This window comes from Motacilla alba, chromosome 2 (genome assembly GCF_015832195.1).
Source record: "Motacilla alba alba isolate MOTALB_02 chromosome 2, Motacilla_alba_V1.0_pri, whole genome shotgun sequence".
Taxonomy (NCBI): domain Eukaryota; kingdom Metazoa; phylum Chordata; class Aves; order Passeriformes; family Motacillidae; genus Motacilla; species Motacilla alba.
In genome coordinates, this window is record NC_052017.1 from 81197138 (window position 1) to 81224996 (window position 27859).

The following is a 27859-nucleotide window of genomic DNA, read 5'->3' on the forward strand; positions in this document are numbered from 1 at the left end:
TGAGTTCCAACATGCCTCCACGAAAGACAGCTGTGTTCCCAAACTAAAGGTAAAAATATCAGAAGTATGCACACCAACTCCTACCAACACAGAAAGGAGTGTTGTTCCATGACCAGTGCATCACACCATACCTTTCTTTTTAGTGCCCTGCTTAACTTTTACACAAACAAAGTCGTCTCCTTTTTCAGAAAGCCCCAAAATGTGAAGAAGCTTTTCCACTTCACTGACATTGTTGGGACATATTACACAGAAGGCATCTCCAGGTTGGTACTGAAAAGCTGTATCCTGTTTTAAAACATGAAACATTTCTATTAAATCTTACTACAAACCAAGGCATTCCCATTCCTGACAACAACCTTCCTAATATTGTGCTCACATTAAGTCAAATATTTTTACTCTGTACTAACACTTTGGTGTTTTGAGCACATCAGCAATGAAGTAGTCATGTTTTCTTTTCAGGCTTAACCTTACTAATTAGAAAAAGTCTTTCCTTATCTGGTTTAAATATTTGGACACTCTTTAATGAGAACTGCTGAGCAGCCCAAACAGAAAGAAAATAAATACATATTAAGAGGTTGTGTTATATAATCAGCCTAGATCATTAATTACTGATGTTCTACATTTTCTGGTTTGAGAAGAGCAGAGAAATGAAGTCCTCATAATTAATGCAACTTTTTATAGATACACATCATCACTCAAAGAAAATTTGCTGGTTAAACTATTTGATGAATTGTGACAGAAATGTCACAATGTGACCAGAATTCCTTTTAGTTTTTGGAGGAAAAGAAGAAAAATAACCAGACAAGAGCACAGTGAAAATTGAAATCTTATGACCTCGATTCTACTTAGCTGCCTGAGATTCTTGTGTGCAACTGCTGAAACTGTTGTGTGCAAGTCAAGCTTCTGACTGTTAAAGGAACATGCAGAATTACACTTGCATCATAATGTTTCCCTTATGCATCAGGTGAGTGACCTGCATACACAGACTAGCAAGAATGTAAGGTGAAAAAGGCAAGAAAATTCTTATATTTTCAGTGTGTGCTGATGACAGAAGGCATATAAACATACAAATACATGCAAAAAACCACATCCCTCAAAGAATCAGTTGTTCAAAATTTAATAGAATCTACTTATAACTGAGATTTAAAGATGTCTCATGTATATTGAGACAGATTAGGCTAAGAGAGTCCAAACAAAAAGTGCTGCCAAAAATCGCAATATCCCAAAAGTAATATTCTACTAATTTGGGAGACTATTCAAAAGCAACATCCTTTCCTTTCCTATATTTCTCATAAAGTAATATCGAGCACTCTCTGCCTGCCTTTCATCTTCAAACCAGTATACAAAATATGATCTTTACTGAATAAACTAAACCATATTTTTAACTGAGGGTAACCAAGGTTGACAGTTTGAGTAGCATGTTAACAAGGCACAGCAAATTAATGCCAAAGGCAGAAAGAGTGCTCAAGAGCTAACAATTCCTATTGCTTGATACTATTTGTGAAATTACTACTTGTGTAGATTACCCACCATAATAAACAGTCACAATTTACTACACAGCGTCTGAATATTCTTCAAGTTGTATACTTACAAACTGAAAGATGACTCATTTTCAATATTCCCTGACTGCCCTTCTCCACTGCAAATTCCCTTCATAAAGGTATTTCACTCAATATGATATCCATGGAACAACAAAGTAATTAACCTGACACTTTGTTCTTGTTTTGACCTCCACGGAGTCCTATTTTTCAGCAAATAAATTAAACTCTACATTTACAAAATGGATCAGCACAAACTGACACCCTATTGAATAGAGAATTATTTTTTTCTTTTTGAACAGTAAAATAAATAAGTTTTCCCCCTCAGTTATTATACATAACACGCATGTTTTTCACCCTTTATTTTAATCCACTGAAGAAAAAGCCGTCACCAACTTACTGCAATATCAAGCTCTAAGAGCAATGCAGTCTTTATCGCGTCTTCCCTAGTGAGCTGAACTGCTCTTGTAACTGGCACTTCAAAGGTTGTTCCCTCTGAGATAAGTGAGGACAGATGCGGATTCTGGAAAAGACAACACAAAAACTTACACTAAAAATGCAAATCAGCTTTATGACATCTTACTATGACATACAGGAATTGGTGCTGGTTCAAGTGGTTTTTGAAACTATCTTAGAAAACAACTCAAAACAATAAGGAAAAACATGAATCTTCTATAAACATATAATGTTTTGCTCTTTTTAAAAAATCACATCTAAGCACTAACTGGCATATATTCAATTACAAAAAGTCAGTAGGCTTGAACAGTCTAATGGGCCTACATTATTATCAAATGCAGCGAGCTGTTTCATTTTTCAAGAACTGCCTTGAAAATAGCCAATTAGAGAATGGCATTTATGTTAAATCCCAGAAAACTCCTGCCTAATTAAAGGATTATTAGGTGTATAGAATGGTCATAAGAAGTAAGAACAGAAGTTACATCATTGCAGGTTCACAGCTTAAGGCTTTGGGGTCCATTTGGGGTCTACTATTACAGGCAACTTATAAAAGGATTTTTAAATTAGAGCTAATGAGCAAAACCCACTCTACAAGACAGCATCATGTTATAACACAACATTTCTACACAGGTAAGAACCTGCCCCAAGTATGACAAATGGACAGCAAGAATAATTCCAGATCACATATGTCAAAGGCTGCCACTTGAAGATCAGAATACAGCCCTCACTTCTCCATCACTATAGGATGCAAGTTTCATTTGAGACCAATGCAGACAAAAATAAAGAGGCAGGAGGGATACCAAATGCCTTTAACAATACTCTGTCAAATGTAAAGGAATCATCCTACCAAAAGGAGAATATTAGTTAATCTGAAAATCTCCTATTTAAAAAATGAGACAAAAGAATCACTTGAGACCAACAGTTGGAAGTTTCTTTGTTTTCTTGAGATTTTGACATGGTGAATAATAGCTTGGGCCATATCAAGTCATTGGGCATCAGCTGGACTGTTCTAACTGTCTACATTTGTATTCCCTCCAAGTCAAATTCAAGGCATAATGAATCAAGATTTAAGCTAAATTGCATTATCTTACATTTCCCAGAAATGCTTTAGACCAACTCACTATTCTGCTCTGCTATTAGTATGCAGCAACTTGCTAATTCAACCCTGAGACTCAACAGCCCAAGACAAGATCATTTAGGTAACTGGAGAGATCATGTGCCAGGCCTTCTTTAAATGGCAGGGAGTCTCTGTTTGAAAATATTCAAACTTCACCTTAATGAATTCCAAAACACACCAACTTCAGCTCTGCTTGGCAAAAAAATATCCATAGCTGCTGTTGCAATGTGAGATACCGAAAAAGCACCTGAATTGTGTGATACCTGCAAAACCAAACATGACCCTACATAGAACCTACTTGTTGACAAGATCTAGCCAACTATGCCAAAAATAGTTCCAAATCAAAAAAACCCACAAACATACACTTGACTCTTTCCAGGGCTCAAGATGACCACCCTGTTTTATATCTGAAATCTGGACTATAATCTTTAATCTGTCACTGAGTTCCAGATTAGCAGATTCAGCATTTTAACTTTTTTTTCTATATACAGAAGAGGCATCAGTATTAGAGCCTGATGAACTATTTCAGAGATCAGTCTGAATACATGCTGACTTTAAGAAAATAGGCTTTTTTAAGGACTGCAGCAGCACATTTAACTCAACTATTACTCTTTAATTGAAGAGTACCTCTAAATCATAAACATGATTAATTTGGATTATTAAATTCAACAACCTGAGCAAAACCAACAATACGAGGTTTAAAAGAAAAGCCAAATTATCCAGTGTTTAAATCCATACACCCTCCCATAACTATATTAGCTAGACTAAGTGATTCTCTCAGCATTTCCATTAACAGTCTCAACAGAGAGAGCATCAGAGTCTGAGGATACTAAAAGGCTTTCATGATCATGAGCAGCCACCCCAGAGGACTGGGCCCAGAACCCCCACCTCAGCTCAGTACTGGTTCTTCAGCCCTGGCCTCAGCTACATTACAGCAGCACTGGTTGGCAGCTGAACCACAACCATGCCCATGACTGGACACAGATCCTGTTGATCCAGGCCTGGATCTTGAGAAGAGTTTCTTGGCACGGGCCAAGATTCCCACAAACTTGCCTGATGATCTGCACTCTTGCTGATCCGGGCTGCCAGCTCCTGCTTTGCATTGCTTGGGTAGCAGGTAGCAACGCTGGATTTGTTACCACACTCAGCTCCTGGCTCCCTGTCATTTAAAAAGCAGCCAGGCTTCACTGCTTCCTTGCATGGGTAACTGAAACATCTGCCCTCTGCAGGCAACCAGAAAAGCTGAGTCACTCCTGCCAACTGGAGATGATTTCCAGCTCATGCTAATTCTTCCCTTAGTACAGCAGGTCTTTGTTGAACGTGGTTTCAATAGGAAAAGCATACCAGCTTTTGATCTACAGTTCATCTTCCATTTCCCTCAGTTTTCACAATGACAAGTTACTCCGTTACTAAGTATGCAGCAAGATTTTGAGCAATTTTACAGCCTCTTCTAGTGCATTCTGAAAGTACAAAAGATTTGAACAGAAACTTTACTGTACTCCTCACTACAGCAAGAAGTTTTCAGTGTTATAAGCCACAGAGGATTTGAATTCTTCCCTTCCTGACAGTGCAATACCAACTTACTATTTAGCTGAATTATATCTTGACATAAGTGTTCATAACCCATATGGTGGCACCTACATTCAATATAAATGGACTTTTCACTTAAAATTCAAAAGCCTCCTGCATTTGGGGACACATCTCCATTATGTAAGCATTCACTTGCTCTTTTGAGCCTTATGTAGGAGTATACACTCATACTCCTACAAGAGCCAGAGGCTTCCATCACTCAAAGGGTAGTCCTTACCTCACCCTGGGTGTCCTGAAACTCCACCTCTATATATTCTGGTGGCAGGGCAGGAATATTAAGAGCAGACTGAGAGACAGGAGGGACAGAATGAACAAGTGAAGGTTCGGTGTCTCTAGCTGGAGCCACAAGATTGATGTCATCCAGTTTCTGTGACAGAATATCAGAATCCCTTGCTCCCTCATCTTCTAGCTTCAAGTTCTGTACTTCAGAGCTTAGCTTTAGCTCATGCACAGCATGTGGAGCTGGAGAGAGAGAGCTGGAAACAGCATTGACAGCATTGTTCATGCCTTCTTTCTCTTTCTGCAATTGTAATGCTTCCTTGAGGGCAAGCCAAAGTCCATCAATCCAAGGATCAACCACTAATTCCAAACTGGGAATGGAGGGAAAAAAGAAGAAGAAAGGATGAATTATTGTGACTTCCTGGACTGGTAATTTACAGATAATGAAAGACCACAAAAGCAAAAAACACTATTCACTTTCCATTTCCAATATATATCTGCAGCTGTTATCAAGATTACTTCTTTGTAAAAAAAAAAAATAATTATTTAGTTGCTACCGCTATGTAAATTTACGGAGTCTAAAATGTGCAACAGCCTTGCTCTTCTATCAGTTTCTCATTTTTATTTTCATATGCTGAACTTTATGACAGAAAGTTGAAGGAATGGCAGCAGAATATGCAACTTTTCATTGTGCAACAGCAGCATCAATAGCTTACACTAATGGCCCATTTTTATTATTTCAGAACACAAGAGATAAGTTTTATGGTTATGACAATGTTTGTGTTCAACTGCCTTGCACAGAACCAATAAAAGCAGCAGCTCAAAATAACTAAGCCAAGACTGCAGCCTACCGGCCAGAAAGAATAGCAGAACACTGAGTTGTTTTCTTACATAACTCCTCTACAGCAAAGAGAGAAATCTTCTAACATAGTCACTCTAAAGTGATTCTCTGCTCATCCCCAAAAGAGAAAAACGGCAAAAAAAAAAAGGGAAAAAAAGGCAAAAGAAAAAACTACATTTTTAAATCCCTATACTTAATGTGACTTATTTAATTTCTAGAGCTACTAAATACTAATTTTTCAGGCATTCCACTTTAAAAATGGAGTTTTACTTAATGGCAATTGAGACTGAAAAGGCATACTGTGCTCAGGCAGAACCCATTTCTATGAGGTGCTCAGTATCCAGCTTTAATGGACTTCCAACTGTTCAGCACATTTAGCCAATGCCTACACAATATTGCATAATGAAGAAATAAAATCCAAACCCATTCAGCTCTTACCCTACACAGTCATCTGCTAATCCTGTGTCGTAGAAGTGCTGGGCACCAAGTTCTTGAAGTCGTCGGTCTACTGTCCTTCCGCCATTACAAAAGAACATGTACTCTGAATCTCCCAGACCTAGCAAATTCAAGGAAAGAGGAATCATGTTAACCAGGCAGCCTCCCAGGCTACACAAAGTCAGGACAGACTTCTCTTGCAGACAAACAGAAGAATCAGGTATGTTGAAACAAATCCACAAGAGGGCACCAAGATAATCAGAGGGATGGAGCACTGCTCCTTGGAGGAAAGACTGAGATAATTTGCTTTGTTCGGTCTTGAACAGAGAAGGCTTTGGAGTGACCTAACTGTGGCCCTCCAGTACCTGAAGGGAGCTTGCAAGAAAGACACGAGGGATTTTTACAAGGACATGTGGTGACAGGACAAGAAGGAATAGCTTCAAACTGAGAGTAGGTTTAGATTGGATGTTAGAAAGAAATTCTTTACTGTGAAGATGGTGAGGCACTGGCACAGGTTGCCCAAAGATGCTGTGGATGCCTCATCCCTGGAAGCGTTCAAGGTCACATTGGATGGGACTTTGAGCAACCTGGTCTAGTGGAAAGTGTCCCTGCCCATAGCAGGGGGTTGGAACTGGATGATCTTAAAGGTCCTGTCCATGATAAATATAATTATAATATCTATATATAGTCAAACACTTGCACATGTAAGTGTATTATTCAGATGCTACATTGAAATATAAATCCATGTATATGAATTTCAAACAAATTTATGTTTGTCCCAAAATAGGGCTGAAAAACTGTCTCACTCCTTCCCATATGAAAGACAGAGAAATACTCTGAAAACATTTTGCTTTCAATATTTCACATGTCAGAAGAATACTGCTTTAGTTTGAGGCTTTTAAAATATACAAAATTCCTCTAACAGGAAAAATATAAGGAACTGAAAACTGATAAACTGCATGTGAATTACCAAAATAAATGATCTTTCAGGATTCAGTTGTTAAGAATGTCAACAACATGAAAGAGTATTAAAAGAAATTAAAAAATATTAGAAACTTGGGGGAAAAAGAAAGCATCAAACATAGCAGTGACTTTAAATAAGAAGAAAGCTGAAGCATCTGCATGAGGGACTATAGCCCAGCAACTTCCTCTGCAGGAATCAAAGATTTCTTTGCAGATCCTGTTTCACGTGCACTGGGTTTTCTGCTCCTTTACTGTTGTGAAGATATTTTAGATGAAGATGCTCCTTGTTACAAGTTGAACAGTCAGCGCATTCAGGAGGTTATGTCCATGGAAGATCCAAGATTTTAAGAGGTCAACCAAATCACTGACCCACCCCAGAAAATGATCAAATATCCTTTAGAGATGCTTGCCCAGCAATCCTAAAGACCCCTGGTTTTAGGTCCATCTTCACAAATTCTGTAAGTAATCCACACCACTGGTTCACTATTGCTACCATAATTTTTCGCAGCCTGACCCTTTCTTGTGTGCAATTTCAAACCACTAGATCTTGATTATTTCCACTTGTGCTGGTTTTGGCTGGAATAGTGTTAGTTTTCCTCATCATAGCTAGTGTGGGGCTGTATTTTGGATTTGTGCTGGAAACAGTGTTGATAACTCAGGGATGTTTGGTATTGCTGAGCAGCACTTACACACAGCTCAGGCCTCTCCCCTTCCCTCCCCTCTCCTCTCCCCACCGACGAGGGGGGTGGGGGTGCACAAAGTGGACACAGCTGGTACAGATGACCCCAACAGAATGACCAGAGGGACATCCCATGCCACATGGCATCATGCTCAGCACATAAAGCTGGACAAAGAAGAGGCAAGGGGAGGACATATGCAGTGATGGCATTTATTTTCCCAAATCACTGCTATGTGTGATGGAGCTCTGCTTTGCTGGAGATGGCTGAAACACCTGCCTGCCCATGGGAAAGGGTGAATGAATTCCTTGTTTTGCTTTAATTGTGTTCATGGCTTTTGCCTTCCCTATTAAATTGTCACTATCTCAACCCACGAGTTCAATCACTTTTACCCTTCCTATTCACTCCTCTATCCCACCAGCGAGGGCTTGGGGGAGGGAGAGAGCAGCTGGGTGGGGCTTGGTTTCTGGCTGTGGTTAAACCATGATGCCAACTAATAATGGAGCATTCTCCTCTCCTTTTAACAGCCCTTTCTTCTCTTTTTTTTCCTTTTAAGAGGACTTTTGATTTCTCTCAAGTACAGTACTTAGAGCAAAAATTTAATTGGACCAGTTTAGATGGACACCATGAATGTATTTTAAGACTGATAATTTGTTAAACTTGAATTGCATTGTAATTTAGACACCGTAATAATTCCTGCCATAATAAAATTCAGGGTTAATATAATACTTATCTTTACACATACACATATGCATGCAGTCAACTGTGAAAAACCTGCCCATTTCACAAACTGTCATGTGTAACTAGGCAATAGCATAACAGCTTCTCAAAATGCTACATGATTAGGATGCATATAGTTCACACTTCCACATTATGTATCCAGTAGAAATTTCCTTCTAATGGGTCCCTTCCTTACTAGAAACTTAGAAGTTTCCTCACTCCCATCTATCAATGTAAACTTGTCAGGTAAAAATAACCTAGGTTTAAATAGACATTTCTGGAGTTTGTTCACAAATGAAATTTGAAATCTAAACAAACTAACCTTACCATCAGCTCAAGATGTATCATGCTTTTGCCAAATCTGTATTTTGCTTATCCATCTTTAAGCCGAAGGTACATTCATCCTCTTGATGAGTACAACATTCAAAACTAAAGTATTATTGCAAATTTAAAGGGATGGGAAGATTTAAGGTTTTTACTTTTAAGAACATTTTATACTGCCTTTTCCTCTGTAGAGAAAAATGCCCAATGACTCACACAGCCAAGTAAACTAATCTAGTTTACTAATCTCTATAGAGAATTGACATGAAATTTAAACGTCAAACAGCTATAGATAGCTTATAGTTTTTATGCAGAGAGAAAATTAAGCTATAAAAAATTACATTGGTAGCTTACATTCAGATAATTTTTGTGATTTTTTCCTTTATTGCTCATAGAGGACATTACATAAAACTGCTGTTTATAAAAATAAATGTTATATAAGCACTTAAAAAAGGACAAACCACCTATTCAGAAATAAAAGAAATATAAAAATTATTCCCTGACAGGCAAGTTCTGCAATAATGTAGAAAATACTAAGTCACCTAGCAATCCATACTGGAGATGTGCAAAATGGTCCGGAGGCAAAGTCTTGTCTTGAATTTTCTTCACAAACTTGCGGGCAGTGTCTGGTGGGTCTCCTGTCCCAGTAGTGGAAATAACAATAACTACAGGATCCTTTTCTGTTTCCAGGTTATACTACAAGCAATAGAACAAGTTAAGTTACAAAGTGCTGTTTGATACATAATCGGGGCCTTAGATACCCTATCTCCCACCTTTCTTTTTCCCAAGTGTACACAAAAACCATTTAATCACATTTTACCTATATTGAGCCACAGAAAGTCTTTCAAGTAATTACAAGTAATTTTGGGGATGCAACTTATGATCATATTTGGAGTTTTCAAGACCAGATTTGATGAAGCCCTGAAGAACCTGCTCTGACCTCAACTGACCTTGCTGCAAGATGACATCATAAAGCTTTCTCCAACCTGAAATATTCTATCATCCCATATATAGATGTCCAAGGGCAGCATTTTCAGCTAGTACATACATAAAGAATAATTCACAACTGCACTCAGACAGCTTAAATGCACAGTTCTTATAGCATTTTATCTGTCAAGTGGAAAAAGTATTTTTGTATATGATCATAGTCACACAGCCATAAAATCCTCATGATTTCACACAGATAAGTGGGGTGTGGCCATACAAAGTGAAGGGATCATTTCTAAGTTCCACTAAGTATCATTTGGTCCTGTCTGGTAACTTCCATGTTACAGAACCACAGAATCACAGAATTAACTAGGTTGGAAAATACCTTTGAGATGATCACACCCAAAAAAACCCCCAGTCCTTTTGGGAGAACTAAGGTAGCTCTGAAGAGTGATAATCAGACACTGTGCTCTACAGTCTGATTAATTTTGGCCCATTCACCCTTCCCCCAATTCACTTGTCTCTCCTTTGCTAATAGTGATCTCCCACATTTCCCAGAGTTTCACGGGGCTACTCCCATTATACCAGCTTGACAAGTACTGCTTGTGTAGGGACTGTGTGTCAGTTCCATAAATTCACATCTCACGCAAACATTTATTACTTCTGAGGTAAAAAGCACTCAGAATCTTTGACTATCCCATCTTTAGCAGGCTGCAGCACTGTGCCAATGTGCTATCAGTCAGGTCACCCATAAAAATGGCTCTCACAGCACTCCTATAGCCTGTGGGTAGTGACCTCTGTGAAACACAGCTCCAGTCCAGTGTTTGGGAGTGACCTCTGGAGACCACCTAGTCCCACCCATGCTCCAAGGATGCCTAACAGATAGTGCTGCACTCAGTCAAGCTATAACTGGCTGAATTTTGTAAACTTTTAAGGATAGAGATTTCCCCTTTCTGGGCAGCTTCTTGCATGCAGAACTTCTCCAACAGTGTCAAATCTGAGTTTATCAGGCAGCATCCAATGGATTTGGCCTCCTGTTGTCCAGTTTGGCTCACATAGGCTACTATTAGAGCATTCCTTAGCCTCCTTTTTGCCATAATAACCTAAGCTCTTTCTACTGCTCCCTGTGGGTTGCAGTTTAAATCATCTCCCATCACTCTAAGTTTAATAAAAATAATAGGAATATGAGAAAATAGAAAGATCGCAAGAGGTGCTGTGTTTTACTCAGAGCAGTTTCGAGACTGCAATTCAAAAGTTCAGATTTTGAGGAGTTATGTTCTAAACACCTCCCTCAATAAATCACTCAAATTTTATCTCCTTGTCAAGCAATGTAAAAAATTACCTACACCTACAACCCAAAAAAAGGCTAGGAACACATAGAAACAGAGTAAAGAGATTTTGCTTTTGGCAATGTTTCCAAATCTTTCCTGAAAAAGCTAAAAGCAGTTTCAGGGTAAACTGAAATTACTACATGTCTTGCCTCTGACAGGGGTCTACAGCAGAAGCCTAGAGAAGCACAAGTGAACAGAGTAAACATGCAAGGATATTCCCAGGGCACTTTGCCAGACTTCAATGAGTTGTGACCCAGGAACCTTCCAAAAACAGCTTTTGTCTTTTACAAGTTCAGGCAAACTTCAAGTGCTCACAAAATCCTGAGACTTTCAAAACTGAACTCTAAATTGTACAAAAAAGGCCTTAAGGGTCCTGTTGCAATAAAGACTCAGATTTTCAAAACTTCCACAGCTGATTTGATAACAAAGACCCGCAGCTTCCACAGTGCATTGCCACAGGTGACTACAGCATTTACAAAGAAAAGCAAATTCTTTAAGTAAAGAAAGGAAGGGTCTACTGGTATCACATGAGAATACACACTAAAATGAGCTCCATTAAAAAACCAAAAAAGACACAAGTTCAGGCAGTGTGAAGTGGTGTATTAGAACAGAAGAATGATTAGCTCACTACGTTCTTGCTGACTCCACTGCAGATCTTCATCTGCAAACTTGGACACCTTTTGAAAAACTAAACATTTGGTGATACAGTAATAATTTGTGTCAATGACTGTGAGGTTTGCTACATTACCAGACCAGCAAGAACCTAACACATCTGCAAAGTTTTTTACTCTACCTTCCACTTCCTCCTATATCCTTTGTATTTCAGGTTTGTCTCACTCTTTCCGTCAAACACTCTCCTCAGCTGAAGACAGCAATGCCACACAAGAGCACTGAGTAGCCTGCTCAAGCTGTGCATGGCTGCTGAAGGAAGAGGATGGGATCAAACAGCCAGGTTTGTCTCATCCAGAATAATACATATCATGACAAATGTACTAATTCAGATAATTCATCCAAGGCTGACTACACACACTGTGACCCAAGATGATCTCCTTTTAGCCTCCCATTTTTTACTGCTCCTACTTCACTTCCACTTCATTTGAGTCTTCATAAAATGTAATCACCATAACCAAGTAAAGATTTATGACCTTATCTCACCCCTGGGACTGTAGGTGAGAGACACTACTTGGAAAAAGCCAGTGTTCCTGAGACCTGAGCAGTATTTGACCATCCACTTTTGAATGGCAAGAATTACTATTGCTAATGGCAAGAATTGCTATTACTGGCTCTGTAACCACCTATGCCATCCTTACTGCCATTTTTCAGACCTTCACAAGGTCTGAAAAAACCCAAAAGCTACATAAAGACAGACCTTCTAACTGGCAAGTAGGGGAAAAATTCAGAAGCTTATCTGTGACAAGATTTACAAAGCTGCAGAAGTTACTTTTTTCCTCAATGCCCAATTCTCAGATTCTCAACTCATAATTAATTTGCAGCTCTGAATTGTCTTGCCAAATTTGGCAAAATACATTTATTTAAGTGGAAGGCCAATAACAGGGCTAGAAATGTTCTGACTATCACTTTCCTGAAACTAATTTCTAAAGCTGTCAAATGCAGAAGAAATTAAATGCAAGAATGTAAGGAGAATCTTCACATTCCCTGCTGGCTGCATAAAAGTCTCTTTCTAACACTCAGCTACATACTCAGTGCACATTCATTCAAAACTTCTCACATTTTCAAGTGCATGAAGAAAACTCTTTTAGATGTTATTTGCTCCTCATCTCATATGAAATACCAGGCTATCAAGTTTTGATTGTTTGTTTTTTTATATGTTTTTGTTTGAGGGCATACAGTTGAGAGTACTTTGTAAAGGAAATTACAGTCCATAATGCTTTCAGTTACAGAACTAAGTTTTCCCATTCGTACTCTTGGATAACAGCAAGTAATAAAAAGCCACTTCCTTGTCCCAGCCAAGCATTTTATTTTGTTCCAGAACATAACTTGAAGTGAGTCCTGTGGGAATTGAAATTAGTGCATTTGCTAAGCAACACAAGAAGACCCACAAAAGCTTTGGGACACGCTGGAGCCCACGGTTTACACAACACAGAACATCAATGCAACAAAAGAAAAAACCCCAAACAAACAAAAAACCCACAACAAACAAACAAACAAACAAACAAACAAACAATAGAAAAACCCAGGAAAAAAGCATCCTTTCTAGTAACAGCAGACCTGACCTGTAAACACAGAATTCATTCACTACTGCATACATAAAAAGTTTTCAAGAAGTCACTGAATCATTGTTAGAAGAGAGATAAAGACATATTAATTTACAGTTCCAATAAGAAAAATCACAAGATTCATCTTTTGCAGAGGGCTATTAAGCAACTGTGAGTATTGGTTGAAATTACTGATTCACAAAGAACAAGAATTTGACACTAGATGGTGTTTTTCAGGTGGGTGCATCTGCTAGCCTTCGTGACATCCAGAGCCACCACTATAGCATGTGAAGAAGAATTGAGTTCTTCAATACATATTTTTCAAAACAGCATGGAGTGTCTCACCTTATCCATTTCACTTATACAGTGCATGTCAGCTTCAAGTCCATGGGCACCTGCTTGCTGCCATATTTCCTCAGCTATGGCTTTTGCCTGCCCCTTTTGTGTTGCATAGAGGAGCAAAAACCTCCTTTTTGACTCACAGCACATTCTGGTTTTTTTTAGAGAAACTGCAGGGGAAAAAAAGAATTTAAAAAGTGAATTTCTTGTAAGCAAGATTTTACTTTGCTTATGAGATTAAAAAGAGATAAAGATGGCAGCATCAGTGTTTAACTTGGAAATGAGGCATCAGCTGTGAAGTGAAGCCATTTCTCACAAGCAAGCTTTGTCGATCAGGCTGCAAAGGATGTGTGGTGTTGGTCCTATGTGCTGTACTGCCTTGATGCTCCAGTAATGTAACAATATCTCTGGTATCAAGAATTTAGTTTGTAAACAATAAACCATGAAAAATTTTAAAACTAAATATATACTATTTTTATTATATTATTATATATTTTCTATTTCAATTTAGTGACTGCTTTGTTCACTTTTCCAAGCTGTCTTTGAAAACAAAACAAAACACAGACCTAGTGAAATCAAACTACAAAGCCTGATGAAAAAAATTTAAATTCTCAGTTTCTTCTTTTCTGAAATCAGTATTTTTTGCTGCAATGACTTTACACTTTATTGTCCACTATGTATTTTGGAGCACAAACACTGACTTCAATCTTATATTTCCAAAGGGAGCTCCTTACACAAGCACAACCTGACCCTGAGGTTAGCTCAGTTGCTCAGAAGACGATGCTAATAACACCAAGGTGTTGGTTTTGATTCCCATATTGGCCATTCCCTTTGGAGGAGTTGGACTTGATGATACTTCTGGGTCCTCTCCAATGCAGACTATTCTGTGATTCTGTGAACTACAGAATTTACTCTCTGGGGTTTTATTCTCCTAAAAGTCAGAAGTAATCTCAGAGAAATCTGTCGTGGCGTCACCAAGTCCCTTGCAAGCAGTTGGATGAATGAGATGCATATCCTTATCCATTCACCTGTCCCATGAAAATCTGAATGCAAGAAGTTTTCTTCCATTATTATGACACAGAAAGAGAGAGAACACCACAGATTTAATTTCAGGCAGCAGTAAATAAGAGATAGAAGCAGAATGTCTTTAGAGTGGATATTGCAAATGATTTTGTCATTGCTAAGGAGGTGCAGTAGAACCCAAATACCTAGAATTAGTACCGAGAAATTTTCAGTTCCCAATGTGAGGTACCTCTCCCATGCCTGGGCCCAGTTTGCTGAACTTCACCTACTGGCTCCACCAAGTTTCAACTAAAGAAAGCGTTCAGTGTCCTAGCCAGACACACTGAGTTATGGAAACCTATGGCTATATAATTCAAGGTATCTCTTTTTTTTTTTTTTCTCAAGGGAAAACAAACATAGTTCAATCGTGTAAAAATACTGAACTCCACAGATATGGCAGGACTTTCCGCACAGTACTGCAGAAGGTTTTTCCTAGAGGAATTTTTTTTTAAAAGCATAATTATACATCAGAAGTAGCAAAACTAGGTGATAAGTTCTTAAGAATCATACATTAATTTCATGAAAAATGTAATTACTAGAAAATGTTGAGGTTTTCATGGTATTTTCTTCTACTATGTTTTCCATTTTAGTTTTCACTTTAAATTAATTACATATATTACCTAAAATTATCAGTAATTACCTTAACAGGCACCTTTAAATAAATTCATTTACAAAACTGGTTTTATGCGCATCTGTGCACAGAAGGTACATACAACAAAACAATCCCAAACATAATTTTTCACCTTCTTTTTCCAAAAGAAAAAAAATGTGCTAATTATGATGATTCATATAAAATAGCATAAATACTGTTTAAATACCCTCAGATCCCTGTAGTAATACAGATTCATCCTAGTCATGTGCTGTGTTTTCACCTAACTCTCTTGTCAGCAGGTGGCATCACCCGATCACAAATGAATAAAACCAAAAAAGACAAAGCAGCACTTCATTACTACACTCTTCCTCATACCTCAGAAAGGGAGAAAAATAATCATTTTTCCACAAAGACCACACCATAGCACAGAAACCTTCTACACAAGAAAAGCTGAGGAGTTAGCTGCCAACATTACAGCCCAGGCATTAACAACAAGTCTGTTAGAACAAGAGTCAGCTTGGGAAGCTGTTAATGTTTGAGAAGCACAAAATTTGCAACCTCAGGGGGAATGGAGAGGGCAACAGAAGGAACAGCAGCCAAGATGTGGTCTGACATGGTCTAATGTTGCCCTCACAGTGCTATGACCTCTGCCTAGGTCAGGCAGAGCAGCCTGGATTCCTGTAAGACTTGGTGAGCTTTCCATTCCAGCTAGTATAGCAACAATAAAGGGTGCCAAAAGTAGCCACACACATTTTTGGTGCATAGATGTGAACTTGGAGAGAGGTTTTTTCACTGGTGAATGGACCAGTAGATTGCATAGAGACACAAAAATCTGGAGCAATCACATCTCTCACAGACAGCACATGGAAAGAAGAGAACCCACACAGCCAGAAGATCCAATGATGCTGGAGATGCACATGCAAACCGCCTGAGACAGGGTACTGTGTGTGTATGCAACAGTGTAAATGCATCCTTGTGGCAATGGGAGAGAACACAATCAGACAATTCCTTGGAATTAGATACAGAGAGCTGTTTAAATATTTGTGGCATTTAATAACATTTTCCAGGTGCATAGTATTGTATGTGTTGCATTGTTACTATTGATCTTAAATATATAATTCAATTAACTGACTAATTTATTTAATTCCCTGTAAGTCAATTATGTCAACAATAGACCAATAAATTCCTTTGATCATGATTTGATCTAAACCGCGCCAGTTGAAGAGTTTCACCCTGCAAACACGTCTTCTCTCTGTCATCAACCATAAGATCTTAGTGCACAAACTGCCCAGTGACGTTGCCCAAAGAGAGAAATATCAGTCATGCCTACCTGCAGATGAACAGCCATAAACCAGAACACACTTGCTCTCAGACGAGCATGCTGCCCACACTGCTCTTGCTTTGCTGCTCTATACACTCTTCAAAGATGCTATGCCACTTCCACTTCCATGATACAAGTTCAACTGGAATAAACAGGGGGAAGAAAGGTAATCCTTGAGCTATCGAGCTTTCTGAAGAATCCCTGTAACTTTAACAGTACTACCACACCAGCAGCCTTTAACACGTTGTCGTGCTGGTAGACACACATCAAAATACAATGTTTAAGCAGGGAACACAACCTGCGATTTGCTGGATCACACCAGGGCTTAACAGGAAACTAAGGATGAAATTCCAAGCTGCAGCTCTCCTGATCTAATACTCGGAAAAGTCAGAGAGCTAACAGTCCACGGAAGATCAGCAGGGAGTCCAGCAGCTCCCTAAGGCAACGGAGTGTAGGAGCAGACAGTCCATGCAGGAATGCCACACGTGCTGCCAGCAGTGCCGCAGCTGCGCGGCAAGGCCGGAGCGCGCACCTCACAGAGCCGCTCTGTCAAATATGAACTGCGCGGCCACGGACCGGATAAAAAAGGCAAGAAACTTTAGTGCATACACTGTTAATTATGTCATCAGTAGATGGGTAAACTCCTGAGGATCTAATTCAGGATGAATTCAACCTGAATTCATCCTGAACTGCACACATGGAGGAGTTACACCCTTCTGAAAGTTAGAAGAACGTCTTCTTTCTGTCAGCAACCAGAAGAGCTTCACGCACTCCTCTGTGGCTTTAACCCAGGTTGTGGGACCGTGCCTTGAGCCACGAAGCCATTCCCGAGCCACTTTTTCAACAGCTTGCGACTTGCTCAGAAGCATTCTAGGGCCATGACAAATATAAAAGCAAAATACAAACCCTCCCCCCCGCCCACCTGCTCCGCCCGGCCCCGGTGTCCCCCGACCGGGGAACGGCAGTACTTGCGCTGGAGGACGAGGTGCACACGGACAAGAATCCCACCTCCAAACGGAGCGCCAGTGCCAGCCCCCGCTGCGCTACTGCCCGGGCAGCGCCGCGCCGGGCCGGAGGCGGCGGCAGCGCGGGGAGGAGGCAGGGCCGGGGCGGGCGGAGGCGCCGGAAGGTCCCGGCAGGCGCCGCGCTGCCCGTGATGGCTGCCGAGGGGAGGCCGCCGCGGCTGCCCCGGCACGGCCGGGTGTCCCCCGGGGCGGAGCAGCGCGGCCCCGGCCCGCGGCAGTAGCAGCAGCAGGTGCTGGGGCGGAGGGGGATGCAGGGGCCGCGCCGGTGCCGCCCCGACGGCGGGGGAGGCGGGCAAAGTGTGTTCGTCTGCCGGAGTGCCCTTGCGCGAACGCGGGGCAGCCTGTCACACAGGGATCGCTGCTCCCGGCATTTCTGCTCTCTGTGCTCGTGGTCGCGGGAGACGGATCGTACCCATCTTTCCAGCCATAAAAAAGATTGGGGTTGGTTTTTTTCTGCATTGTAGTGACCCTGGTCGTTTTCCAGACTACATATCTATTTTTCTTCCCCTAGGTGTCATTTCAGAACTCGCTTGATTCAATATGGCTTTGATTAGCCGAAAAAGCTTCCAGTTGTATTCATCTAGCACACCAGCAAGCAGGTCTGCTTTGATGACCCTAAGCAAAAGGTTGAACTTCATCAGTGGGCAGCGAAAACCCCAGAACTGTAGCTCCATGGCCAAGAGGATGCTGTATGTCAAAGATAAATCTCAGTATACGTTTTGTAGGAAAAAACATGTACAGCTGCAGATGCAGTCGCTTTCTGTCAATGAAGCTGTGCATCTTTGTGGAGATACGACGAACTGTACTAAATCTAATAATGTATGGATGAATGAACAATTATTTTTCAAGAAGTTGAACAGCCTTTGTACATCAAAAGAGATTTTTTATTTTCTTAGCTCTCTAGAAGTCATGTCTGATACAATGGCCTCAGGAGCCCTGCAGAAGATTTCTGAAGTTGAGGTGGATGACAATGGTCTCAAAAACCCTGGACTGGTAGAGAATGAAGTTTTTAGGGCATTATGCTTCCAGTTTGAATTTGAATCCTCAAAGCTGTCAAACACGGGGCTGCTGAATGCCTTGCAGGCTTTGGTAAAGCTACGTATAGACCCGCAGAGCACGCTGATGACAAGCCTGCTTTCGGAGAGCGAGGAGCGGCTTGGCAGGGGACAGCTGACTGCTGAAAATCTGTGTGCTCTCGGAGAGAGTTTGCTTGAGTTAGAAGGCCGAAGTTGTGCGACGCTGGAACAAATTGTGAACCACATGCAAGAAAGAAACATTAAGAGTTGGAGTCCCAGGGAAATAGTGATGGTTTATAAGATACTGCAAGTGACTGTGAGGGAAGGGAAACAATGCCAAAGCTTGCTAAACAAACTGAACAGTGTCACTTTATGTGCAGTTTCCCAACTGAGCCCAAACTTTTTAAGTGTAATACTGAATTCACTGGTGGTTCTTCATCAGACTCGGGCAGTTCTCTTAGTCACTGCACTGTGTAAACATTCTGTGAAGCATGTTCCCTATTTCACAGATCATGAACTGGTAAATGTACTGGAAGCTTTCCTATACTTTGGGCAAAAAATGCAAACTTTTACAGAGGCACTGGAAAGACATGTCCCCAAGTCCATCCGCACTATGCATCCTCAAACGGTCAGCAAGGTCATGCAGTATTGCTGCAAAAAAATGATCCTTTCAAAGCCCATCTTTGATGCAGTGGCAGAAAGTTTCATTTCTAGTGCTGACAGTCTTACCACTGACCAGATTGCTGCGTATATTATCCCATTTGGGACCCTTAACTACCTGCCTCCAAGTGCTTCTTCCTTGTTTAGGAAGCTTGAAACTGTGCTGCATACCCGCCTGAGGCACTTTCAGCCTCACGCCTTGCTGAACCTGCTACACTCGTGTGTCCTTATTCAACGTTATCCAATAAATTTCCTGCCAAAAATATTTAGTCCCTATTTTCTGCAAAAGCTTCAAGGTAAGGAGCAGAATTTCTCCTGGGATGTTCCACATTTCTTTCTGTTATGGAGTTTGTCTGCTGTCAAGCACCTATTTTTTATCAATTTAATTTGTCAAATCAGCAGTGACTTAACTGAAGTGGCTGGAAAATAGTGATCAGGAGGCCAAAGGCTGATGCTTCCATGTCACAGTTGCCATTGTCTTTCATGTATGTCATTTAGTTGAGTGTGAAAATTGTACTGTACGGTTTTAAAACACAGACTTAAATTCCTTTAAAATAATTATTTCAGTTAATCCTTCTGGTTTTCTAAAAAGCAGTGACCTGGTGTTGCCCATGTTTGTCCTTGTCTTATACATGATGCTAGAACATCCCCCATGTGGTAGCCTGTTCTTGGCTCTAATTATTGCATATTTCAATGCTTTTGGACACAAATTTATTACGAATAACACATCATTTTGAGTTATTCTCTATTTGATACTAAAGCATTTTTAGGGTCATTGTAGAGAGATGTAAGCTATGCCAGAAATATGACTGACTTAATAAGATTTCAGCTAAGATTGCTTTACTGATAAAACTAAGCTAAAGTTTTCAAAGTGATTAGAAATTTTGGTCACTTAATTTTTCAACAACATGAAATACCTTAAAGAGTTTATTTTTTTCAAAGCAGATAAATCTCAAGAAATTATTTGGCATTATCCACAACTTGCAGATTAAGAAAAAAAAAAGAGTGAAATAATGAGATCCTGGGATTATAACCTGGGGAAAAGTGGTTATAGGAAGGAGATATTTAACTAATATCTCAACTCAGATTTATTCTTCTGTGTAGAGTGCTGTGCATCTTTTTGATCCTCATTTTTTTGTGAATGAATATGACAGTTTTAACTAAGATCTTGCTAGTTTTGTATTTTTGTGTTGATATTTCTGTAAATAATTTTCTCATTTTTCTACCTGTTTAATTTTATACTGATCTTTCTGTTAATTTAAACAAATGCTAAGAATTTTAATGATTAAGTAGCTTTTCTGCACATCATACTGAATAGCTTTTCCTAACTTCTGCATTATGGTTTGTGTAAAGATAGTTTATGGAAAGTACACCTGAAAACCTGAATGTTGTTGTTTCAGCTCAGCCACCTGGTTTGAACAGAGTTGTTATGTCCCAGCTAACCCAGCTTTTTCTGACTGTCACCCTGGAGTGCCCATTTTATGAGGTACAGTACAGAAGTGATGTTAATAAGTGGTGATAAGGTCATTAGGGCCCTGCTTATACTTTGTTTCATGTATTTCCCATAAAAAGCATTGGAATTGGACAAACATATTTTCCTTGATGAAAATATGGAGCATTTCCACCTGATTAAATGACTTGATACACTTGTATGAATGGAAACAGCTGTGCATTTCTCATGAACATGATAGCATTGAAGCTTCCTGAGGATGTTCTGGTGGTTGGGTGATTTTAAGTTTCCAGCAGATCATACCTCAGACTGTAGTCTCTCAATAGACTCGGCTTTGAAATGCACAGAATACATTTTGCTACGTTATTATGAGGTAATTACAAAAATGTTATCTCCCTTTTTTTTGATTGGGTTTTCTCTTCCTATCTAGGGTCCAAAACTCCTTTCTAAGTACCAGGTAAAGGCCTTTCCCACGCCTCAGAGTTCTCCTGATGTTCACCTCTTTAAAAGGGTGAAGACAGGATTACTTTATTTACTGAAAAAAAGAATATATTTTGCATCAGAGGTATCAACACCATATTTCTATGTAGTTGGTAAGTATAATTTCTTTAGGTTAGTAATTAAGTATGCGTGTGTATGGTGCCAAAGCTATCATTTCCCTAGTGGGCAGTCCAAATTCTGCAAATACAGAAAAAGTAAACTGGGATACCAATTTCTGTAAAAAATCTGCAACTTGGGAACTTTAAGTAAATAATTTTTAGAGTCAGAGAAAGGAAAATGGAGAGAAAAGCACTGCAGATTGCTATTTAGGCAGCAATGAAAACAGCTGCTAACAGCTGCTTGTATTCTGTGTTTTTATTATCAGCTCCTTATCCATTCAACAATGCATATAATGTAAAGCAAAATGAGGCAGTACCACTTGCCTGAACTCCTTGCTTTAGTGGTGAGTAGAGAAAGGAAGGTGGTCAGCTGTGTGCCCTGCTCAGCTGGGCTCCTCTCCCCTCAGCAAGGGCTGCTGACAGCACAGTCGGTGGGGGTTTGTGGCTGGTTAGACAGGAGTGAGCAAAACAGAGTGTTGTGTGCAGCAGGAAACAGAAGGCAGTGATGAGGAAGGTCATGTGCCCAGGAGGGGTGGATGATAGTAATATGTTGAGGGAAAGGGGTCTTGGACACCATGGATGTCAGAGGGATTTTAAGAAAATAAAAAGGGGGATGATTCCAGAGTTACTCTGAGTGTCAGCTTTCACGAGGATGTTGAAGCTAGCAAGAGGGAGAGAGTGTGTCTCCCCCCAAAGCCCTCAAAATTCCGGAGACCCTAACTAGCACAGCAGAGCACCATTTAACTGTGTTACAGTTTTGAGTGGACTTGCAATACTACGTTGTTAGTGTCATAAAAGGATGAACTGTTATTAATTATCACTATTTGTGTTATCTGTACAAGTTTTGCCAACCTCTGTGATTAAAAAAAATGTGATAGTATTATAGTTGTTTAATAAAACAACTGTGAGAAGATGAGAATTACAGTAGAAAGTTTGTTATAGGAAATGACGTTTAATGTCACTTCTCTTTTTTCATCTACACAAGATATTGAGATTAAATTAGATGAAGAAGGTTTTGTATTGCCTGCAGCCCAACTTGAAGAGGTACACAGACGGTAAGAGAATAAAAGAAACCTCTGGTAAAATGTTGATTTACACTAGAAAAGAGCATCCAGGGTGAAAAACCTGGCTAAATTTAAGCTATTTGCAGTTTTGCCATTGACTTCAACAAAGTTCAGGTCTCACACTGAAACCACTGGCAGAAGGACAAGATTAACAATCTGCTTTTTGCTCATTGTTTTGTCACTTGACTATGCAGTGTCAGACAGTTGGTTTCTTTACTCAATGACAGTCATAATCAAGTCATCCTTATTTGGATTATAGTAATCTATTTTGATATTCTGTGATTAATTTTCAAATTAAAACTAAATTCGAACTGAGTGTATTTACACAGATTTTACAGCATTTGAGTTCAGAAATTTACTTCTGCAAGGAATCCTGAATAATAAGTATATTTGCCACAGGTGCTGTTTTTTTAATTGAAAAATAGATGTTTAAAAGTATATTAAACAAGGGTTACTTTGGGAAGCCTTGGATACAAAGTTTAGCAACCTGCCCGTGTGGTAATTGCAACACTACTGCCTGAAAAAAACAAAAGTCTTTGAAGAGGTTAGGCTTTCTCCAGTGTAACCTTCTGTTGTGGTTTAAGCTGAAACCAGGACACATGCACAAGACTCAGAGGCTAATACAGGTTCTTTCCAAGAGCCCATGCTTAAGAATGAGCTTCAGTGGTTTTTTTTTAAGTAGTAGCTTTCATAAAGTAAATAAAGTCACAGTATACTTAACATACTGAAAATTTAAGCAACTTTTTAACAGTAGATATAAAAACCTTGGATTAAGTTGATGGGATTTTTATCACCCAGAAGAAAAAATATTGTTATAATCCATGCTGCCAACCCTATGTACAGGTTTAACTTAAAACAGATGTAGCTTAAACTCAATTTGAACTCTAATGGATTTAACAGGTAAATTAGTAAGTTAAATACATTTAGATGCTGAAATGTTTTCTAGCTAAGGCAAGTTTTTATGTTTTTCTTTCTAGAAGAGTTCAAAACAGTTTACTAATCATAGCATTAAAAAAGCCTCTCTTTAACTTGCATGGTAATTTTAGTTCAGAGCAAATAAAGAAGCTTTTCAGATCAGTTTCACTAAGTTTCAGGGTTTCACCTCCCACCCTTAAATTGAGGGATTTGAATTATCCTGAACTAGATGAACTCCCATTCTACATCTGATTCAACAAGGTGTACGAGGGAGGTATTGTCTCCTGCTTCTTAGGAACTGCAGTAGTTGTGATGATTAAAATAACTGATTGTTGTGGGTTTGTTGGGGTTTTTTTGATATTACACTTATGCTTAATTTTAGAATCGCCCTGTGTGTTGATGGTCAAAATAGATTTTGTGCTCATAGCCACAATCTGTTGGGAGAAGAAGCTATTAAACAGAGACATCTTCAGTTACTTGGTTATGAAGTTGTGCAGGTAAAGTCCAAAGACAGTGATTTACTTTTGCACTGACTAAGAAAACAAGTAAAAAATTATTTTACAATACTTGAAACTGTAGTTTCAATTAATTCCTAAAGCAGATGTAGTCTTGTTCTTTTTATATTACATTCTCTCTGCCTAGTTTTTGCCTTTTTGAGGGTGTACAGAACTACCTTTTTCTTCCTTGGATCAATTAGTGTACTCTGTCTGTGTTTTTTGCCACATAGTTGCTATTTGGAAGAATACTTCTCTTCAGTGATTTAGATTCAAATCTTGAATTAAAGGAAAATGTTATGTAAGAGTTCATTAGAATTGGAATTTTTAATTAAATGCTTTTTAAAAGGTTTCGAGTTTAAAAAAATGAGTTAAAAAAAGCTGATTTGTATTGTAAATAATATTTTTACAGAGTAAAAACAGAGTATAACCTCTATTTTGATTGTTGAATTAATAGAGGTATATTTTTCTTGAAACATACTTTGAATGAAAACTGTTTTTTTCTTGAGATTTTATTTTCCACTTATCATCACCTATTACATAAGCCTATCTCCATAATATTTAGCTTAGTTTAAACTGTAATAAATATAATTATTTTTTTTAATAGTAATCTCTCTTCAGGTCATTTATAGATCAATAGTACAATTAGGATTAAACCTTTAGTTTTAAAACAAAATAAGTATTTGATGTGTAGTTTTGCATCTGCTTAATGAACATCAGTCTTACCCAGTTATTTATTAAAAGGTATTTTCATCAATCATTTCTGTTTTGTTTCCAGATTCCATTTTTTGAGATAGAAAGTCTACAAAATACCAGAAAAATAGCAGATTATCTACACAAAAAAATCTTTCCTTGTACATATGGACTCAGCAACTGACACTGGAGAATACTACTGGATAACAGGCTGACCTTCTATACTACAAAGTGTGAATTCTCTGCATGGAAGAAAAACTATTTTTTCTAAGTAACTCCACCTCAGAAAATGTGAGCTTCTGAGTGTGAAACCTTCCAATATTTGGAATACTTGACATACAAAGAGTAATAAAGAGCATTGTATTTTCTTAAGATTTGTGTCAATATTTATTACAAGTTCACAAATATAAGTGCCAGTCAGACAGTGCTTATTTTCCCTTGTATTTTTAACTGGTTCTAATGCACAGCTGCAAACAGCCACGTGTGACTGTTGAAGGATACTGGCCAGTATGGATGTACAGAATACCTACTAATCAAGGCTTTTCTTGATAATATCAGAAGAAATTGTGCAATTTACTTACCACTGCTCACGTAATTTCCCAAGTGTTTCATAAAACTAAAATTTGAAGCAGTTGCAGAAGCAGTATTGGGTTATTGGTTTTACATAAGAGATGTAGAGTGCTGTTCAATAAACAGCAATGCCTTACAGAAAATGAAAAGATTTTTAATAAAAAGGATTTGCTTTACTTTGTAAGGTAACAGCTGCCACAGGTTATGGACTTGTACAATTGTCTCTGTCTCTGTGGAGCCACCCAATGTTCCAGATATATTCTATTTGTCATTTTGCCTTTGGTGGTGGTTTTAGCTAAACTGTCTAAATGGGTCATGTATGCACTCCCAAATTCCTCTAGATTACAGAATCCCTATGCTCTGAAGCTCAGAAGAACCATGTCCCATGGCAGCCCCTTTTTATGTATGAACAAATTCTGGAACTGAGAACCAGTACCCACTTCAGCCAGAACAAGTGCCCTAACTTGGGTCAGTATATTGTTTTGCAGATGATGAAGGGAAAACAGGAGAGCTTTAGTTCTGATTACGTCATGTATTCTCAATGAACTGCCATATAACCATTTTATTGTTAGTTTATGCTTCCTCTCTGGGTGGAATTACTATTTATGAGTTGCAAAGCAGAATTCCCAGCATTACCTAGTTTGATTTTCACTGTTGTTTTGATACAAGAAAGGTGAAACTTTCACATCATTGACATTCTGTATATTTCACCAGTAGATAGAGAATGTGGCCAGTTTTTCCTTCCAATAATTTGTGAGTTGCAGGTGTCTGTCAATTGCCCCAACAATCTCGGGAGATTACTGGATGTCTGTTTGTGTTAATTTGTTGCATGTATGAAACTCTTCCTCACAGTAGTATGCCAACACTGACAGGTGAGGGAGCACCAAAAGGTGCTTTCCAACGTGTAATAGTAAGCTCAGAACATCAATAACATAAGAATTTGTCATGCTAGCAAGTAAGAAATTGAAGGAGACCTGAAATGGCTTTGCAAATGTTTAAAAGAACTTATCACTAATACCAAAGAAATTGTCAGGGTCTTCTTTTGAGACTGAGCATTGAAGGAAAAAGTGAACCATTCAGAACTGAATGAGAAACAAGTAGTGGGAAAGACCTTCAGAAGTGAGTAGGGTTGAGAAGGGTGTGACATAAGCAAAGAAATTATTAAGGAAAACTCAAACTGGTGTTTTGATGTTTGACTTCCTCCGAGGTGGGAGTGTTGCCTATTTCTCACACAGGCCAGAAGGTGGTGGTATTCTCAAACAAATTTGATTTTCAATAGTTTTTCAAACACAGATGGTTTGTAAATATAGTAAGGCTACTTCAAAATAGCAATTATTTGTACTGACTGTCCCAAAGTAAAAATAACCTGCTAAGAATATGGCCATATTTCATTTCATTCTTCACTGGTATAACTTTGATACTGATTTTCGGAAAAGCATTGTGGTATTAGAAAACCTTTCCTCTCCCTTTGTTCTTCCTATGATTCCTTTCATTTAATGCTGCTGAATTTGTTTAGTGAAGCATTTATTTTTGAAAAGGAATGTAGCATGTAATGTCCTTTTGTCCATAGCTCATTGAGTGTAGAAGAACTGCAGGTCATGAATAATGAAAGAAACAAACTCCTCTCAGAATGGACTACTCTATGTGCTCTCCTTCTCACATCATGCCAAACAAGTCCTATTGATTACCTAATTTACTACTTTTTCAGGTCCCAGATTTAGAAGGTTTTTGTATGTCTTTTTTTTTTTTTTTCCCCACTAGGTGTCTCACTGTATTTACAAATGACACAGATTTCCTGTGCCTAAATACCTGACAAAACCAGTGTCAGCCACAGCTGTGAACTTCCAGTCCTTTTTCTGGTATGATCATTCTGGCTGTTCCTTTCTGAACAATACTGCCTCAGCCTTAAACAACAACAGGATCAATAGCTCTTGAGAACCAAACTGATGCATACTCTTTTGCATACTCTTATGCATACTCTTATACATATTTCAGCAGGAGAAACTGCTCCTGAAATTGCCTTAAAATTTTATTACTAGATTCTGTGAAAGTTCAAGACATCAAATGTTTCATCAGATTTAGACATTTGTGCTAAACATGGTTTTTAAATGGCTACTGCTCAAATCCTTATGTTTTTTTCACCCTTTCTACCAAATTATTTAGTGCTTGTTCTGCTAATATTGCTCAGTCTTTTTACCCATTTTTTTCAGATTGGATACCAAACCAATGATGGTTTTTCTTGTTAAATCAGTCAAATGCCATTCCTAGAGTGGGTCAGTGAAATGAATGTCTGAATTCAGCTAAATCCAGATTTTGTCTCTTCAAATGCCAAGTCCTCAGAAGTTCCTTTTAACTGGAGTTCCACTTGAAGTCTAGTGAAACTGCTGAGCACATAAACCCATACATTTTTGAAAATTCTGAGCTGAATATCCATTTCAGCTGTTGCATACAAAAAACAACGTCTCACAATTCTCTAGAAACTCTGTAAGGATTGAAAAAGCTGTGACTACTGATACCTTGAGGGACAAGCTTGTTTAAAATGTTAGGTCTCTGAATGGTTATGTAGATGCAGTGCCCAAAATTGCAGACACAGCTTTTGACCCAACAGGTCTCATTCCCAGTGTTGCTGCCTAAAATGTTCTAAAAAGTTCTTGTTGGTGCTGCTCTTTATGAGATTTTTATGAGAATGTAAGGAGAAGACATGAATT

The 27859-nt window shown here is 38.8% G+C and overlaps 2 protein-coding genes across 8 annotated transcripts in view; one reads left to right on the forward strand and one right to left on the reverse strand.

Annotated features, from left to right (window-relative positions):
* MTRR (5-methyltetrahydrofolate-homocysteine methyltransferase reductase) overlaps positions 1-17793 on the reverse strand; it is a 28606-nt gene extending 10813 nt beyond the window's left edge. Inside the window, exons 1-7 of one of the 7 annotated variants that reach the window (XM_038130103.1) lie at positions 17674-17793; positions 16675-16807; positions 9420-9573; positions 6200-6317; positions 4919-5291; positions 1939-2061; positions 132-285 (exon numbers count right to left, since the gene is read on the reverse strand). In XM_038130103.1, the coding sequence (XP_037986031.1) occupies positions 132-285; positions 1939-2061; positions 4919-5291; positions 6200-6317; positions 9420-9573; positions 16675-16692 (940 nt within the window). In that variant the 5' untranslated portion in view covers positions 16693-16807; positions 17674-17793. Of the gene's footprint in view, positions 1-131; positions 286-1938; positions 2062-4918; positions 5292-6199; positions 6318-9419; positions 9574-13696; positions 13861-16674; positions 16811-17587 lie in introns of those variants that run through there. The other 6 variants (XM_038130102.1, XM_038130104.1, XM_038130101.1 and 3 more) reach the window with 6 other exon arrangements.
* Positions 17786-27736, forward strand: FASTKD3 (FAST kinase domains 3). The gene is made up of 7 exons (XM_038130107.1): positions 17786-17920; positions 18202-19662; positions 20767-20852; positions 21247-21409; positions 22401-22470; positions 23777-23891; positions 24667-27736. Exons 2-7 carry the CDS (start codon positions 18231-18233, stop codon positions 24763-24765), a joined length of 1965 nt encoding a protein of 654 aa, XP_037986035.1. The 5' UTR covers positions 17786-17920; positions 18202-18230; the 3' UTR covers positions 24766-27736.
* Positions 27737-27859: the final 123 nt, after the last annotated feature.

Coding starts and splice junctions, on each gene's coding strand:
- FASTKD3 (XM_038130107.1), top strand. CDS start 18,231: ATGGCTTTGATTAGCCGAAAAAGCTTCCAGTTGTATTCATCTAGCACA. Junction 21,410..22,400: donor ACCATATTTCTATGTAGTTG/GTAAGTATAATT, acceptor CATCTACACAAG/ATATTGAGATTAAATTAGAT. Junction 22,471..23,776: donor CTTGAAGAGGTACACAGACG/GTAAGAGAATAA, acceptor GCTTAATTTTAG/AATCGCCCTGTGTGTTGATG.